This window comes from Typopeltis vanoorti, chromosome 3, assembly GCF_054136105.1.
Source record: "Typopeltis vanoorti isolate ZY-2024b chromosome 3, IOZ_Tvanoo_1.0, whole genome shotgun sequence".
In the NCBI taxonomy this organism is placed as follows: domain Eukaryota; kingdom Metazoa; phylum Arthropoda; class Arachnida; order Uropygi; family Thelyphonidae; genus Typopeltis; species Typopeltis vanoorti.
The window spans coordinates 176,750,106-176,768,438 of NC_143551.1; the positions used below are offsets into that span (position 1 = coordinate 176,750,106).

An 18,333-nucleotide genomic window follows, 5' to 3' on the forward strand; every position below is an offset into this window, starting at 1 on the left:
CTTTTCTAAGGACATAGTTAAGGAATTAATGTGCAATGCGTGCTTACAGAAAACTATGGAGAGACATTTCAGTATGGAATATGTCCATAAACTGATTCAGCTCTCACAATATCATACCATGTTTAGCACCAAGTGATTCAGGCATTCCAATTTTTATGCAGCACCACTGAAAATGTACTCTGCTATGAACTGTGGATAAAGTGACATAGCCTTGGGGTATATAGGCCTGCTTGTTGCAGATGTCTTTGCCACAGTTTCTCAAGATAACCATGTGCCTGTGCTTGAATGGGGCCACCTTGCAAGCTGACCTGCAGTACTCCATCAGTTATGTTTTGCTGTTATAAAAACTCTGTCTTCATGCTCCATGGTAGAGCAAGGGAATTAGCAAATGTCTGGAACCCATTCCATTGGTTTGAAATGCTGCCCAGAGCTTGGATAAAATGCTATGTGAGATTCCAAACTCTCTGGCAATATCAGTAATTTTGTGGCCTTCAAGCTTTCCAATAATTTTTCCCTGTGTGAAATCATCTAGTGATGTCTTTGTGACATTACAAGATATCAGAGTTTGCAACTTTATTCCTTCATGAAAAGAGCTTCCTTCAATTTGCTTAGTGCAGCCTTTTATCCTATTGAGTGCTACCACATGACCCCTTTGCACATGATTCAGAAATTTGATTGCGTACCCATCTTCATGAAATTGTCAGTTATACAAATTGTCACAAGCTGATTCATCTGTATTTGTGGTTGTAATCTTCAGAAATAGTGTTAGTCCTTAGGTTTTGGACACCAGTGTAGTTTAGCTATTTCTTGTTGAGAGAATTGAGATACACTTAACTGGTTTGAATATGTGCTTATCAGGCTTGGAAATTTTAACAATGTTTTTTTAAGAATTAGAAATAATATCGGTTGCATAATTAGAGGATAGAATCATGCACATTATTTTTGTAATTTACATATCTCCCTCTCATTATGCAGCCTGTTTGATTTTTAATTCTTTTGCATGATGCACTTTTATTGATAGAATGTGGAGCTTGCTTTTTATTAAGTTTGGGAAATAGACCTTTTGCTACAAGTTGATCTTATAGTTTACTTTGTTTTTAATCATAAATACAAGAATATCTCTTGTATTTATGATTTAAATAAATAAAGGAATCATCTTAAAAAGTGAACATGTGCTATTTTGTGACTTCCCCACTAGCTCAATCCAAGATTAAAATTATCGATAGTCAGGGATCAGTTTCATATAAAGTCAGGGCTGGTTTTATCATTAGGCAAACCTAGGCAATCGCCTAGGGGTGCTAAGACTTTGCTAAGATGTAATAATTTTCTTGCTATACAGATATTAGGAGTAATCATGTGTATACAGATTTATTGGTTTTGATTAATAAATTTTTTTAATGTTCATAATATTAATATTTATGAATATCCACATGTGTAGGTGTACATATGCTTGTGTGAGTATGACAAAATATATATAGAGAGACAATGTATAGGGACGCCTAAATTTTCTTTGCCTAGGGGCATCAGATACTCTCGGACTGGCCGAGAGTATCTGATGTATAAAGTACTGTATTACTTAATTGGATGGAAGTTAACAAACTTTTCAGAAGTTAATTCAACTCAGAGTATGGCATCATTACCATAATTTGAGTTGAATTCCAGTCTGTGTCTGAAACACGGAGAAAGTTTTTTATATGTGTATATATGTATATATTTAGATTTTAACAATATATTCCAAACAGTTAACATTCTTTTTTAACTTTAACATTTCTTCTTCTAGTGTTTTAAAATTTGGGATTTGGATGCGAGAGGATATCACAAGGTTAGTATTTAATTACACTTTTTTTTCTTTCCTCCCCTATTAAACAAAAAATTTCAGTATTATGCTTAAACAGCATAATATTGAAAAATTGTCATCTTTTTTTTTTCTTATATAATTTTTTATTCTTTCTATCATGGATTTTAGGCCAAGTGGCCTGTTCTGGTTCTATGCCATCACTTTCTTGATCTTCCAAATCTTCTTTTTCCATTTATTATTATTATTATTATTCGTGACGCCTACCATACAACTGTCTCCACCACTACACCGAACCTCTACTACCAATCACCTCCATTAATGCCATCTATTGTCCACCACCACAACTAGTATTTTTTGCCTGTAAATTGTGTGCGTTCAAGGGCTGATTTGTCTATGTGGGAGAAAAACCCTGCTACCTCCTGCTATTTATTCTATATATCTGTATAGAATTGTTGGCAGTTTGCTATTGTCCACTCAATTTAGATGTTCTATTTATATTTACTTATATAGTAGTTAATTGATTTTATGTTTAGGGATTGTAAAATTTCTTCATTTGTTTTATGGTCCCACTTGACATGTCGTGTTTTTTTGAGAAATTTAATTTCTGTTGTTTCAAACAGTTTTTATTATTTTTTATGGTCCATGTTTAACTTCTATATAATAAAGTTGGTTTAGACAGGATGTTATATAACAACTGATTCTGGTGTGTTTTTGTATCAGATGGCTTAAATATATTATTGACATTTACTTTAGGCATTAAAATATCAATTATTTTTTTTTTTAATCTTTTTTTTTATTATCTTCATATGATAAGTCACATTCCAGGTATTTGAAAGTATTGACTTGCTCTAATATTTTATTATGTATCACTATTTTACTTCTTATTGGGTTTCTCTTTTGAAAGCCATTATTTTTGTCTTTACTTTTGATATCCTTATATTTTCCTGAAATTTCATTTAATGATCTGTATAGATCATCTTTTGATGTAGCTAATACAATTTGATCATCTGCAAATAATAGTGTATCTTTATTTGATATGTGGGTTTATTTGTATACCAAATGGGTTATGCTGTTTTCAGATTGATCTTTCAATTCTTCTCTTTCTCTCTCTCTCTCTCTATATATATATATTGGCTAGAGAGCAGATACGATAACCACTCGGCCAACCAGACCGGCTATTAATTTTATCAAAATCTTTTTCATAATCAAAAAAAAAAATTTAATTTCGGAGTGAAAATTGAATCTATGCAAAATTGGCCTTTTCGGAATCCATTATTTTTTTTTAGCAGTTTGTCTGTTTAGTTTCTCTTAATATTCCTGCATATATTTTGTACCCTGCTAAATGCAGGAATATTACTGATTCCCCTATAATAATTGCAGTCATCTTTATTTCGTTTTTTATAAAGTGAGATGACCAGTGCTTTTTTCCAAGAGTTTGGAGTTTTTACAGAAATCCAAACCTAGAACTAAAAATTTCAGACATCTTTCATTAAATTTTTCGCCTGTATTGTTGTACAGTTCCATGTTTATAGAACTATACAAAAAAACTTGGTGTTTTCCTATCTTTCATCTTATTTATTGTACAGGGTGGCCATAAATTAACTTTTCCTCTTTGGAGGGGTATCTGTAGCTAAAACTAATACATGGAATGAGACCACATTTTATATTGAGACTTTCGAAGGCATGGGGAGATGAATTCTGCGAAAAAAAAAAAAAAGTACCAAAAGTCGCTGACAGGGGAAATTTTAGTGCTGTGGTGCCGAAAGTAGTGAAATATTTGCAGTAAACGCAGGTAAAAAGGATTATGCAAATATTACTGTGCATACATGACAGCAACGCCACCAATTCCACTTAAAAAGGGATTGGGAACGTTCAGGCAGTTATTCGAATGACTGATGAATTGTGTTCAATATGCATCCTACCTTGCCTCAGCGTGCTTTACTTTAAACAGTGCAATGCCGTAGCGGCCCTTCGGGAATTTAGAAGGCTTCATAACCTGCATACAGAGCCTATGTCAGCTCTAGCACTGAGAGCTATGATTAAGAAGTTTGAAGAAACTGGATCACTAGGAGTTAGACCTGGCAGAGGACAGAAAGTAGTGCAAGAAGAGATGGTAACAGACGTTGCAACTGCGGTGTTTGACGACACAGGGACCAGTACTGGTCCAAGTGCTCATGCCATGGTTCGCCAACTTGATATGGCGTATGGTACAGTCTTGAAAATCTTACGGAAAATGCTTCATTTCTATCCGTATAAGTTCAGTCGTGTGCAAGCACTAACTACTGCAGATTATAAGCTCATGACCTTCGCTAACGTTTCTTGCCTGAATGGAGGTCTACAATGACTGGTCTTGGAGAATATTGTGGGGTGATGAGGCTCATTTTTATTTGAATGGGTCAGTCAATACTCAAAACTGCAGAAATTGGGCAGCTGAACATCCCCAAGCGATTCAGCAAGTACTACTGCATTCTCCAAAAGTAACTGTGTGATGTGGCTTCACAACCGATTTCATAATAGGACCATACTTTTTTGAGCGTATTACCCCTGCAGGTCCTGTAACCTGCTCCATTACTGGAGAGATTTATCGACGAATGCTGGAAAATTTTTTCATTCATACATTGCAGCAAAGACAATGTTTGGACTCCATAATTTTTATGCAGGATAGAGCACGGCCACACATTGAACGTTCAGTACAGCGCCTTTTACTCCAGCATTTCAGTAATGAGAGGGTTATCGGTCAGTTCTTTCCAAAGGCATGGTTGCCTCGATCCCCAGACATCACCCCATGTGACTTTTGGCTGTGGGATATTTGAAATCTGTTGTGTATGTTGGTGGCGTTCCCAACTTGTATGAGAACCTCTTGAAAGAGAACATAAAACAGGCTGTTATGAACATCCAATCCGACTCCTTATGCCCAGCTGTAGAGCATGTCGCACACCGGATGCAATTTGTTGTACACAAGAAAGGTCAGCACATTGAAAATCGTGTATGTGGTTCAGGGGATCCTGATTCTGATGAATAAAACATTATTTCCTCTGCAGTTCTTTGTAAAAAGTTTTACAAAGAACTGCAGTGCATATGCTGTGATTATTGTTATGAGTCTAATTACTATTAGTCTTTTAGTCCATTAGTTATAATATACAATATTGTTCTATATTGTGTATCATTAACATTATACCTGCTTTTGCTGCTTTTTTTACTCCCTCTATAGATTTGTATGTAGTTATTTGTTTCTTTGATACCTTTTTAATAAAATGGATTTTTTTAGGTGGTGGGAATGTGATAGAAAACTTTTTGTTGTCATTTTGATGAGTATTTATCACTAACTTCCTGCAGATGAAAGCTAAAATCACCTGAGAAAATATTGCTTCAGTTCAACTGATTTTTCAACATCAATTCCTGATATTCTACCATTTTTAGTGCTTTCATAAGTTTTGTTTTCTTTTCCCCAGATTTTCATATATATAACATAATAGACCCTTGATCTACTCTCAAGAGATTGCCCTTTCCTAATTCCAAAATCATTATATATTTTATGGACAAAACCCTAATGCTGTTTTATTATTATTGCTCATTATACATATTCCTCCAGTGAATGCAAACCAGGTTACTTAGTATAGAAAAATCAAGTTTTTACTTTTTTTTTTTTTTTTATGAAGAAAGGTTAAGTTTTCTCTCAGTACAAGAAAAAACATAACTTGTCAAGAGAAGGCACAAGTTATATATCAAAATTTTTGTTATTCCTTATGGTGCAATATCAAGAATACTTAATGTTAAATTGTGTGATATGGTTAATTGTAAAAATAATTTTTTTCTTATGTGAATAAAGATTTTAATGAACTGTAAATCTAAGACTAACACTAATTTCTTGCTTTTCACATCTTAGAGTATGTGGAGACTATACATGAAAGGAAATCATCTGTTGGTAGTAGGAGTGCCAAATTCTTCATACTCGTAAGTAACATATAATTCCTTATCAAATTTCTGTTTAATTACATTACATGCATTTATAAAATTAAAAGTGCATGCAAGACTCCAGTCATCAATTCCTGATATGTATCCTCAAGGTGGGAAGGCTGCAGAATTCTATGATTTATCAGGTCTCAAGTATTGCTACATGTTGAATTTGATATTAAGGCAGTAGTTGGATTACCCAATAGGCGCATTGCGTGTGCCTAGGGCCTCGTCTCGATGGGTCTCAAAAATTACATAGCAAAAAGATAATATGCCTCTAAAAATTTAGTGAATGTTTATATTTATTTATTTATTTTCTAATATATTTTTTAGATAGCTAATATTTATTTTCTATTGCAAGAAAATTACATCCTTCCATTCACTGGTATGGAAGGATGTAATTTGCCTTCGTGTATGTAGGAGTTAAAGAAAAAAGTGATTCTAGGAAGTCGGCTTTTTCTTTGGGTGCTGTAACAATGGTACCATCTGGATGGGTGCACATCTTAGGCTAACATAAAGATAATCTGGATAATAATAAGCATTACCGACTGCCTTGTTGACATCCAACCACCCAATTGCCATCACCTCAGTGATGGCAATTGGGTGGTTGGACATCTTTTTGTCTCCCTTTTTTTGGAATGGGTTGGATATGTCAGTTTGCAGTAGGTGTTAACAGAGTAAAGAAGATTGAAGAGACGATAGAGGACAGGTGTTAGCTCTGAAGTACAGCAATTGAGCACAGTAAGAGAGATGTTACCGGGACCAGACAACTTCATAGTGTTCAGCTTTCTTCTGAAAGGTTACAGGAGACATATGGTGTTCATTTACTGATATGGAAGGATGTAGTTTGCTTTCGTCTATGTAGGAGTTATAGAAAAAAGTGATTCTAGGAAGTCAGCTTTTTCTTTGGGTGCTGTAACAATGGTACCATCTGGATGGGAGAGAAGTGGGAGCACATGTTAGGCTAACATAAAGACAATCTGGATGTCAATAAGGCATTACCCATTGCCTTGTTGATATCCAGAGTACGTGGTATTTGAAACACATTCTCGTGATACAATTTTATCTTGAACCCCTCCCCATTCCTGCAGTAATAAAACCTACTTTTCCAGAATGAAATACTCCAATAAAGTGATCATTAAACAACTCAGTGTTTTGCACAGAGCTGTTTGATGATGATCACTCAACTCCCATTTTCATCTAACAGTGTTATTATTCCACAATCATTTCTCATCATACTGCCACATAATGAAAGAATTCCTTAGGATTTTCCTTAGATCACAGAGCTAAACCCTTCTGGAATTCCAGTTTTGTCTTTCTTGCTATGCTAGTTGCTTTTCTGGCCTGAGTCTTAGTCTTCATGCAACTGCTCTTCCCAACCTTTTCCTTGTACTTTTTTCATAGCCTCTTTTGCATCTGCAGTTCCCATTTGATTTTGTTATCTACTTTACATCAAATTGTATTCCCTTTTTCACTTGAGGTACAACTTTCCATTCCTGCTAATAATATCTCTTCAGTAGTTATCATGCACTGGATACACATCAGGGTACATATCTTTCCTTTCAATTCTTCCACTCTTAGAACTTCTCAAAGCTGATTTCTAAGATTATTGAAATACATCAACAGGTGTTTGAAAAGAATCAGTTAAGCAGCTTTCTGAAATGAATGGTAGACTGTTACACAAATACAAGGGATAGTACAAAAGTAATGCCTCATAATTTTTTTTTTAACCCTCAGAAAATGTAATTTAACAATGCCTTTCATGTGGATTAATCCTCTGCCATTTCTATGCACTTTTGCCATGACCAGTGAAATATTGTACTATGCCAATCCCATGAATTATTCCATTACAACTCTTTGCTAACAGCATGTTTCAGCTCTTTGTCATCCACAAGATGGCATCCTTCTGATAGGGTGACAGATCCAGGCTATGAACAAGATTGAGATCATTTCAACCAAATATTGTAGTTGTATCCATTGTTTACAAACAGGTTTAAGTTGAGTCATTGTCCATTATACTTTCATCCCCTGCAGTAAGCATTTCATTCACCATAGCATGTACAAATTATAACAGCCATCATTTTGATCTACTTGTGTGTTGTGCCCATGTGAATGATTGCAACATGATCCACTATGTTGGAACTGGAGATTTCTAATTCCACTCAGCGAGCTGTAAATCTTCACCATGCTTGATTCAAATTAAAAAAAAAAAAAAAAAAAAAAAAAACTGAGGCATTATTTCCACCCACTCATTATTTTAAAAAATGTGAAAGTTTGAAAACAAGAATGAAATCTTTGCAATCTCAGTGTCAATGAGAGAAGAACACATTGATTGATTCAACCAATGAGGCATGGGAAGTTGTTTGCAAAGTTAGAAAAATCTTAACTTCGTGGTGGATTCAACAACTTAAAGAGACGTTAGGAGTTCTGGAAAAAAGAAATCATATTGAAACTTCCTAGCATGTTAATCAGCACATTTCCTGAGAGAATAGAGAAATTGATGTGTATAAAAGTAGCTAAACAAAAAATTAAGAGAAAAATTTGGTAAGAATCTAGAAGACAAATATCTCAACAATGGCATTCTGGAAGCTATAAGAAAAGCTGAGGGGAAAAAATGAAGGAAAGAGTATTGATTCATTTAGCAACTCTCGAAAGTTGTTAAAATGAAGAACGTTAAAATAGACAGTGATAGAAAGTGTTAAAGAGTGATGAAATCAAGAATGCATACAAAAATTCATTTAGATACTTATAATGTAGAAGGGCAGTTGAGTAGATGTTAGTTGACTAGAATTGCTCAAATATGGAGGTATAAAAGAGCTTTACAGTGGCTGCCCTGCATAATCCAGGAAGCATGGTCTGAAGATCTAATTTCAGATGATTAGGATAGAACTCAAAATCATTGTGAAAATTTCAGAGAAATTAGTGAGTAGTATTTCAGTAAGATTTATGCAAGCATATGTGAAGAAGCTAAGAATAACTGTTTGATACCTAAGCAACCCAAAGTAGTAGGTTAATATAATGGAAATCATGTGCCACTATCATAATGTCCTGTACATCCCTTGAGAATGCATGTCAGGAATTTGATGATGATTAATTTTAATGATTCTAGTAAGCTTGTTTTTTTAGGGATGGGGATAGATTGAGCAGATCATACCTGCAGTTTTCTTTCTGTAAAAAAAAAAAAAATACCTCATAGTAAAAAGGTTGCAAATTTTCAAAAAGAATAAAATGAAGTAGAAAAAAAAAAAAAAAAATCCATAGTACATCAGTGCCATGTGAGAGGTGCAGATGAGGGTTGAGAAAGAAAAAACCTATTGACATCTTAAAGAACTGAGTTGAAATTGTTGGGAAACACATCATGAGGAAGGCTGTTCCAGACGATAGAGGTAGATAGAATAAATGAGGAAGAGAAGCAGGTTCGACGAGTTTGCAGTTGTACTGTACAAGGATGTTGGACAGGAAGTGGAGGAATGACGTTTGCCAATTCACTGGCGCAGTGACCATGGAAGTACCTATAGAAAACACAGAGCTGAGATAGAAGTTGAAGTTAGCCAGTGAGGGAAGGGTCATCTATGAACTGAATTGCTCTCCTCAGGACAGCATCAAGAATTTTTAATGAGATTTTAGGTGCACTATCCCAAATGTGTGCACAGTACTCTAAGGATGGATGAATTTGGGATTTATATATGGTTAGTAGCTGGGTGGGTATAAAATAATTTCTTATGCAGAAAAGAATGCCTAGTTTTTTTGGAAGCTGATGTGATGTGTTTGTGCCAAGAGAGGGTTGAGGTAAATGTCAGTCCAAGGAGAGAGTGCACATTTTGTCTGGTGATGTGTGTATTACTGAGGATGAGGGAAGGTGAGCTGAGATCCCTTTTGTGAAAGAAAAGACATGATTGCATTTTGGCAGCATTGAAGGTGACTAGGTTATCCTTGCACCATTGAAGGATGGAGATCACTGTTTAAGGCACTAGTTACAGATGATCTTGATGTAAGGGCCATCTGGGAATCACATGGCTTGTCAAAGAAGTAGGTGGAGTGAAGAATGTTATTGTTAGTAAAGCTAGGATAGGATTTCAGAGTAGATCATTTATGTATAACAGAAAGAGGGCAGGTTACAGAACAGAGCCCTGAGGCACTCTTACATTGGTGGCAAAGCTTAAAGAGAGGATGCCATCCATTATGACATGCAGCAAATGACCAGAGAGAAAGCTGGCTATCCAGTTGCAGAGGGTGGCAGGTAGACCAAAGGAAAGAAGTTTGCAAAGCAGAACTTGATGCCAAACATGATTGAAAGCCTTGGAAGTGTCAAGTGCAACAGCACACACACACATTATTCAGAATCTTTCCATGGCATGTGTTCAGTATAGCGAGTGATATAGGCTAAGATATCAGCCCTAAATCTGGACTGGCAAAATTCATACTGGTGGTCATTGATTATTATTTTTCGAGAAGACTGAGGTGATGGGAATTGGGTGATTGGACAGTTTTTTTTGTGAATGGGTTGGATATGTCAGTTTGCAGCAGGTGTTAACAGAGTATAGAAGATTGAAGAGACGATAGAGGACAGGTGTTAGCTCTGAAGCACAGTAAGAGAGATGTCATTGAGACCAGACAACTTTGTAGTGTTCAGGTTGTTTATCTTTCTTCTGAAAGGTCACAGGAGGCATATGGTGCACATTCACTGGTATGGAGGGATGTAATTTGCCTTCGTATATGTAGGAGTTAAAGAAAAAAGTGATTCTAGGAAGTCGGCTTTTTCTTTGGGTGCTATAACAATGGTACCATCTGGATGGGAGAGAAGTGGGAGCACATGTGAGCAGAAGTTGCATCTCATGGCTTTTGCGAGGGACCAGAAGGCATAGCTGCAGTTTGGACAAGATAAGTTTTCTGCTAGTGGATTTTTTGAATGGACCTGGGTTTGAATCTCATTTAGGATGAGAGTAACCTTTATCAGGGCTTTTCATTTGAAGGTGAGTTAGCCAGGTCTGGGTTCCACTCCTATCTAGAACAAGAAATATAAGAACTTTTCAAGTGTGGTGAGTTAGTCAGCCTTATACAGAGGTAGCAGTGTTTTAAATTATGCAAAATAGGCACTGGCTAGAGAATACACACAATGACAGAGTAGACTATGCAGGTAATATTAACCAGGCTATCAAAATATGGTTTCTTTAAGCTCACCAGAGTGAAAGTATTTTTTTAAGAACTTAACCTTCTTTGTAATTTTCATGTTACCAAACCAGTTCATTCAAACCAAACACAATCCCTACCAACCAAAAAAAAAAAAAAAAATCATTTCCACATCTACTTCACAAATATAGGCATTAAATTAAAATATGAAAAATGGGAATTCATATTCATCGCCACTCACAGACATCGAAACCAGACCTTCTCTTAACAGAAACCCAAATTATAGCCATGTGAACCACAGTTCACCTTCAGTGACCAAATTATACTTTTCATGAATTCATTTTGTCACAAAGCTGGCACCTATTAATATTGCCTGCCAGAGAATGCCAAATTTAGAATCCCCTGCTTTTGACCACCTCTGGCTGAAGGTCTCCTTGCTCCACTTAGTAACATTCATCTGCTTACTGGTCCCCAAACTCTGTAAACCACAAAGACCCCCCTGCTCTTCATGAAACTCAACCATCTACAATTCAGTGACGTCATTGTCCAAGGTGACCTGAATGTTCACAACTCCAACACTACAAATCAAGATGGATGTGATGTGGAAGTTTTTGCTATAAGCAATGATCTAATGCAAATTGTGCAGCTACCTATACAAATTCCAGATAATCCCATCCACTCTCCCAATACCTTGATCTTTTTATTTGAACTAGTTCTCCTTCCAGAAACACTGTAGAAGTTACCTCTCCCCTTGGCAACTCAGACTGCTGAAGTTTCCAGACTCACAGAATGACCTGCCCTTCTCTGACCACACCTAACCTCATGTTCTCTGGCACTACAAAGTGGGATGATCTCTGGAACTACTCTTCTTTCCCATGGCATGACTATTGCTTCCACCCTTCTGACCTAGACACATGCACTGTTGAACCAATTCAACAATTTTTTTTGTTCAACAATGTTGAACAAAAAAAAAAGTTTTCCATCTCATAAACTTAGGATTTTTCACCTGAAACCCAAGCAAACTGGTTGAGAATATACACATAATTATTCTAAAATTATAGATAAAAAAACCAGTCTGGATAAGGTTATTGCCCTTTAAGGGCTTGTAAATAGTACAGATTATTTTTAATATTTTGTCATAAATTAAACCAGTTAATATTAGGTTTTCAGAGATTGCCTTAAACCCATGGTATGAGAATCTGATAATCAAAAAGTCTCACTGCAATAGGAAGACAAAGTGTATCAAAAGATAAACACCAATTAGGGAGTTACTTAAGCTCTGCAAATGAAAATGTTTCCAAAATCCCATTTTCAATTATTAAGTGGTGTGCACTTACTGGATATGGAATACATTGACAACACCTGCTGGTGATTGACATCCCACCAAAAAGGTACAAATGCTATAACAAAGTTTGCTGTTCTCACAGAACATGTTTCCTGTATTTTTAATCACAAAGTGCATTCATATATGTCGCTGAACATTGGAGTTGATGATGAAAAAAGTAATGTGATATAGCTGACTTAACAAATGATGTGGCACAAATCTCAGCATATATACATTTCTTCACTAATATCTGCTTAGCTTGACAAATAACTATTAATTATTGCTTGTTATAAAGTTATATACGTACATAGCAAATGAGAAACCACTAATTGTTCCAAAGTGGCAGGAAAATTATTAACAAAGCCACAATTCTTTTTAAGCGATATATAAAAAAATCTGAATTTTTTTAATTATTAAAATATCCAAATTACTTTCAGAGGAATATTTTGTTAATACAGGCATATAATGTTTTCATTTAAAACTTGTTCACTGAATGCAGATTAAATTCTTTGTTTAGGTCCTTCAAACCTGCTCGAGTAACACCTATCTATTTAGAAAATCAGAAAATTGACAAAGATAGACTTCGGTAATTCTGTGCCATAATGTGAATGACAGAATGATACCTAGAGCTTGACAAGTTCAAACACAGACAACTGCTAATCACATCACATTCAGAGGTGCCGTGCCAATAAACAGTGCTGGTCCACCTTCTGTGAAAAGGATTCTTAGCAACGTGGATGAGTTGGAGTAGAATATTTTCATTACCTCTTCATATGCACTGCTATGAAGTTATCATTTGGTAATTTGAGATTAAGAAGTCATTACATCTCATCTGTATATTTTCATACTAATTATTACAGAAACTTCAGAAAATAATTGCCATTGATAATATGCATCATGAAAGTAATTAATGAATGTCAGAACTTAACAATGTACACTTATCTTCATGTGTGAATAGCCAAATAATTTCAGCCGATATAGTTTCTTATGAAGTAAATACAAGCTATGTATGTTTAGGGAGTTTTGACAAGTGAAGACCAGGTTGTACATATTTTAAATTTTCTGTTAAACAGAGCATAGTGAGAAACGTTTTGGTTACTTATCAGCATATGTGTACATAGATTCACTGAAAAATAACATACATGAAAGAAATGCATCTTCAGCTCGAACAGAGAAAAGCAAAAATTCTTACCTTCCAAAAATACTAATTTCTGTTTCACTGCCTTATTCTATTTAATATACATATCACTAAAGCTAATCTGACATTCATTTTCATTTCATGAATAGTGGTTTGCAGCATGCAAAAGCATCTGTAGACTACAATCACTAAGACTGTTGTGATATACTCCCCATACTGGGGTGGTGTACAAAGAACCATGGATTTCATCTGTGCAATAATGTATGTTTTGTATAATAACTTCTATTACTGTTTCATTATAGTGTAATTAGTTTGATGCTGTGAAAATAAAGCTGTGCTTTTGTCATCTTTGTCTGTGTTTAATTAAACAGGACCAAATTCTTTTGAACCTCTAATTTCACGATTGGTCAAAATTAAGAGAAGTAAATGGTACTTAAATGAAGTTTAGCATCATGATACTTGTACAGCATATAGGTCTGTCAAGAAATTTTCTTATGTCTTATGTAAACTGTAAAAATCTTATGTAAAAATCTTTCTTATGTAAAATGTCTTATTTTACAAAAACATGTACTGTGGGATGGGACATTTTGTTAATATTTCTTGAACCTTAGATTTGATTTGATTTCACATTTGTACTTTACCTGCTAGTGGCATTTTTTCTTTCTCTCACAACTAGGAAAAAGGCAATGGTTATCATATTAATTTCTTATAAGCACATGAGACCCCTTTTGCACAGGGCTCTATCTATGATGCTCATAAACTAGGCATTATCAAATTATCTATTGGTAATTTCTTCTACTAATATCTATAGCGAGTTGACTATATTAGCTATCTCATAGGTACTACAGAAATCATTTTTGGTGGTGAATTAACCTTGCGGAGGTTGTGGTCGAAAAAATTGAAGTATAGATCGTGTGTGTCTGAGAGATACATTCATTACTAGTATGTGCCAAAAATGCGATAAAACTTAAGAAAAAAAACTGCAACTGTATAACTGAGAGGAGACCTCCACATAGCCTTTAAAGGAATGCAGAGAACCGACCAGGGCTTCTGACCTAATGTCCAATCCTCACCTTCTCTTGGTGCACCCTGTTGGGTATCTATTTGGATACTGAACGAACGAGGATGGGCTGGCAATTTGGGATTTAGCCAACCAAAATAAAAAATGATGGTACAACATAACAAAATTTCATGCCGGCTGGGGCGTCGCCTGGTTAAACAAGGCCCCCGTTGTTTTCGCCAGGGAACCAGGGCGAACAGTGAAAAGTCAGCTACTGGAACAAATCTGAAAACAAACCCCAACTCAACATCACCAGAGTTAAAGATCGGTACTATCAACATAAGAAGCATGAATGGCAAAGAAATGGAGCTAGCTGAGGAATTAGATAAGTACCAGATCAACATAATAGGGGTGACTGAAACAAAAAAGACCAAAACTGGTGAGATCTTTCTGAGCAATAAATACAAAATGTTATATTCAGGCAATGACAATCGAGGAAAAGGAGTAGCCATAGTATTCAACACAAAATACGAGGATTCTTCTTGAATGGCAGTCAGTCTCAAGTAGAGTAATGTGGGCAAATATGAGAATGGGAAACTGGACAATGAGACTTTGTGCCTATGGTCCCACAGAAGGTTCTACTAAGGTAGAAGTGGAGGAATTTTTTGAGGCTTTAGAAAAAGCAACTGACATAATGAAAAGGAAAAGTTGGTCCTTGTTGGGGATCTAAATAGAGTAGGAAATGATTGTGAGACATACAGAAATATTTTGGGAAAATTTGGAGAAAAGAGCAAAGCTAATAATGGCAAATATCTGTTGGATTTCTGCTCAGGACATGGACTGGTTATTACTAACACCATGTTCCAACATAAAATTGTGAACAAATTTACATGGAGAGAAGAGGCAAGCAATTAGAAAAGTCTCATTGACTATGTTTTTGTTGATAGTGATGTTTCCTCCCTGGTGCAGGACACCAGAGTGTACAGAGGATTTGAAATTGGAAGTGATCACTATTTAGTCTTGAGCAGGATAAAATTGAATTTCATATTGAAAAGAATAACATGTAAGAAAGTTTTAAAGCGAATAAAAGTTGAACAGCTCTCAGATGTGAACTGTAGACTAAAATACACAAAGATTATTGAAGAAAAAATGAAAGAATTTGAGAACAGGAATCAAACCTTGGAGATTCAGTGGCAAACTCTGAAGAAAACATTGATTGATTCAGCCAGAGAGGCATGTGGTGAGGTTGTCTGTAAGGATAAAAAAATCATAACTCCCTAGTGGACACAGGAAGTTAAAGAGGCAGTGAAGGAAAAGAAGAAAGCATATCAAAAGTTCCTGTCAAATACATCAGCTTGTGCTCTTAGAGAATATAGAGACAAATGCAAAAATAGAATGCTAAACACTGTGTAAAACTAGCTAAACAAAAGTCATGGGAGGACTTTGGCAAGAATATAGAAAATAAATATCAAGAAAGTGGCAAAATATTATGGAGGTTGTTGAAGAAGCTTAGTAATGGAGGAAAGAGTGCTGTAAAAGGAATTAAGAGATGATAAAGGTGACATGAAAATGGGAGAAAAAGATATTCTTGAAGTATGGAGTAATTACTTTGAAAAACTGCTAAATGAAACAAGCAGTGACGACAGCACAGTGGTAAAAAAAACACTCAACAGGCATGCAGTCAGGAATACATATCCATACTTGAAGTAGAAAAAGGCAGCAGGAGTAGATGATATTCGACCAGTAATGTTGAAGAATGGTGGTATAAGAGTCTTACAGTGGCTGCACTGCATAGTTCAGAAAGCCTGGACAGAGGGACTGGAGTATCCCGATGATTGGAGTAGAGATCTCATAGTACCCATATATAAAAAGGGAAATAAAACTGAATGAGAATTACAGAGGTATTTCCCTACTGAGTGTTCCTGGCAAGATCTATGCAAGTATACTTGAGAAATGGTTGAGAAGAATTGTGGAAGAAAAGCTTGGTGAAGAACAAGCTGGATTCAGGCCAAATAGAGGCTGTCAGGATCAGATCTTCACTTTACGACAAATAGTCGAGAAAGCATGGGAATATAACAAAGATCTGTATTTAAGTTTTGCCGATTTGGAAAAGGCATATGGCAAGGTGCCAAGAGAGAAGCTATTCAATATGCTGCAGTTATATGGTGTCAATGGGGCATTATATCAAGCAATACTTAGTCTTTATTTGAGTTGTAAGTCAGCAGTTAGAATTGAAGAAAGTACAGGAAGGTGGTTTAATGTTAAATCTGGTGTGAGACAAGGATGTACATTATCCCCTCTGTTATTCATTATCTATATGGATCACATTATGAAGGAAAGTGGTATTAAACAAATCAAAATTGGAGATGTTAATGTCAGTTCTTTGCTTTATGCAGATGATACGTCTAAATAAATCCTTTACAAGTCTGCAAGATTCTCTGACTAAATTGAATAGCTGTTGTAATAGATATGGTATGAAGGTCAGCAATAAAAAGACAAAGACAATGAAAATAGGCAGAATCATTGAAAATGTCAACTGTGTTGTGAATGGAGAACCTGTGGAACAAGTAAAACATTTCAGCTATTTAGGTACGATTTTTACTGAAGATGGTAAATTAAATATAGAAATAGACAACGGCATCAGCAAAGCTGGTATGCTGGGAAGTCAATTGAATAAATTCATATGGAATAAGAGAGAAATTAGTTGGAACACTAAATTAGCTGTATACAAGGCAGTGTTCAAACCAGTTTTAACTTATGGATCTGAGAGCTAGGTCAGAAGTAAAACACTTGACCAAAGACTAGAGACCACAGATATGAGAGTCCTGAGAAAGATTATAGGCATGAACAGATGGCATCAATGGCAATATCATATTAAAAATGAGAATATTAGGAAAGAACTTGACATTGTCAGCATCCAGGAATGCATTAGCAGAGCTAATCTCAGGTGGTATGGTCACTTAAACAGAATGGGCGAGGAAAGATTAGCAAAACAAGTGTTCTCTGCCAGGTTGGCAGCAAAACGACCCAGAGGAAGACCAAGATATAGGTGGATTGATACGGTACAAAGTGCCTTAGAAGATAGAAATATAAGATCTGATAATGTTGGAGTTTTGAGAAGTAACTGACTGATTTGGAGGAAAATTGTAGATAGGAAATTAATAATGATGTAATTGTTTTCATGTAGTACTATCATATCCTGTACACCCCTTGAGGGTACATGGCAGGAATTTGATTGATGTAAATATAATACATGGTTTATTCAAACTTAAGTGGATATTGAATACCACATTATTTCTTAGTGGAATAAGAAACTCAAAGATAGGAAATCTAATATAAGAGTTTCATGCCGAATATAGAAAACTATATAAAGATCGGTGAGTCCAAGTGTAAGCCAACACCTGGTAGTGCAATGCTAGGGTGACTCATAGTAAAGGTTGGGGTAAGCTCCAATCACTGTTCTTAGTATTTTCTCATAATGTAAAACACAGCTCCTAGGAGATGTATTACTTTCTACATTATGAGAGAAGGTCACTACCCAGACCGGTTTCAACCCTCTTTGGAGTCTCCTCAGTGAGTAGGTACACCTAGATGTAATACTAAGGTTTCAATGGTCAGAACTTATATCTTTACTGTACAAGTTTCCAAAAAAAAAAAAAAAAAGGTGCACAATACAATTACTGAAATAAGAGCCAACAGGCTTCACTTTGGCAAAGTAAAATTATTCAAAATTAAGTGGATATTGAATACCACATTATTTCTTAGCCAAATAAGAAACTCAAAGATAGGAAATCTAATCTATTAGTTTCATGCAGAATATAAAAAACTCCCTAACCACAAAAGCTTTGATGTGATCAAACAGAATGTGCACCAGTTGATCTTTGGATTGTAGCTGCGTATTTAGGTCATTCATATGCAATGATATGTCGGTCACAAAGGAAAAGTCTGTCATCCACTTCGGATTGTTGAATTCTGCAATCGGATTCCCC

The 18,333-nt window shown here is 35.5% G+C and overlaps 1 protein-coding gene across 5 annotated transcripts in view; it reads left to right on the plus strand.

Moving 5' to 3' along the window:
• Positions 1 to 13,690, plus strand: part of LOC150108763 (protein O-linked-mannose beta-1,2-N-acetylglucosaminyltransferase 1-like) — a 603,478-nt gene extending 589,788 nt beyond the window's left edge. For all 5 annotated transcript variants that reach the window (XM_090416229.1, XM_090416227.1, XM_090416226.1 and 2 more), the window contains 3 exons: positions 1,781 to 1,822; positions 5,685 to 5,752; positions 12,724 to 13,690. In XM_090416229.1, coding sequence (XP_090272355.1) covers positions 1,781 to 1,822; positions 5,685 to 5,752; positions 12,724 to 12,796 — 183 coding nt within the window. In that variant the 3' untranslated portion in view covers positions 12,797 to 13,690. The remainder of the gene's footprint in view (positions 1 to 1,780; positions 1,823 to 5,684; positions 5,753 to 12,723) is intronic.
• The last annotated feature ends 4,643 nt before the right edge of the window (positions 13,691 to 18,333 follow it).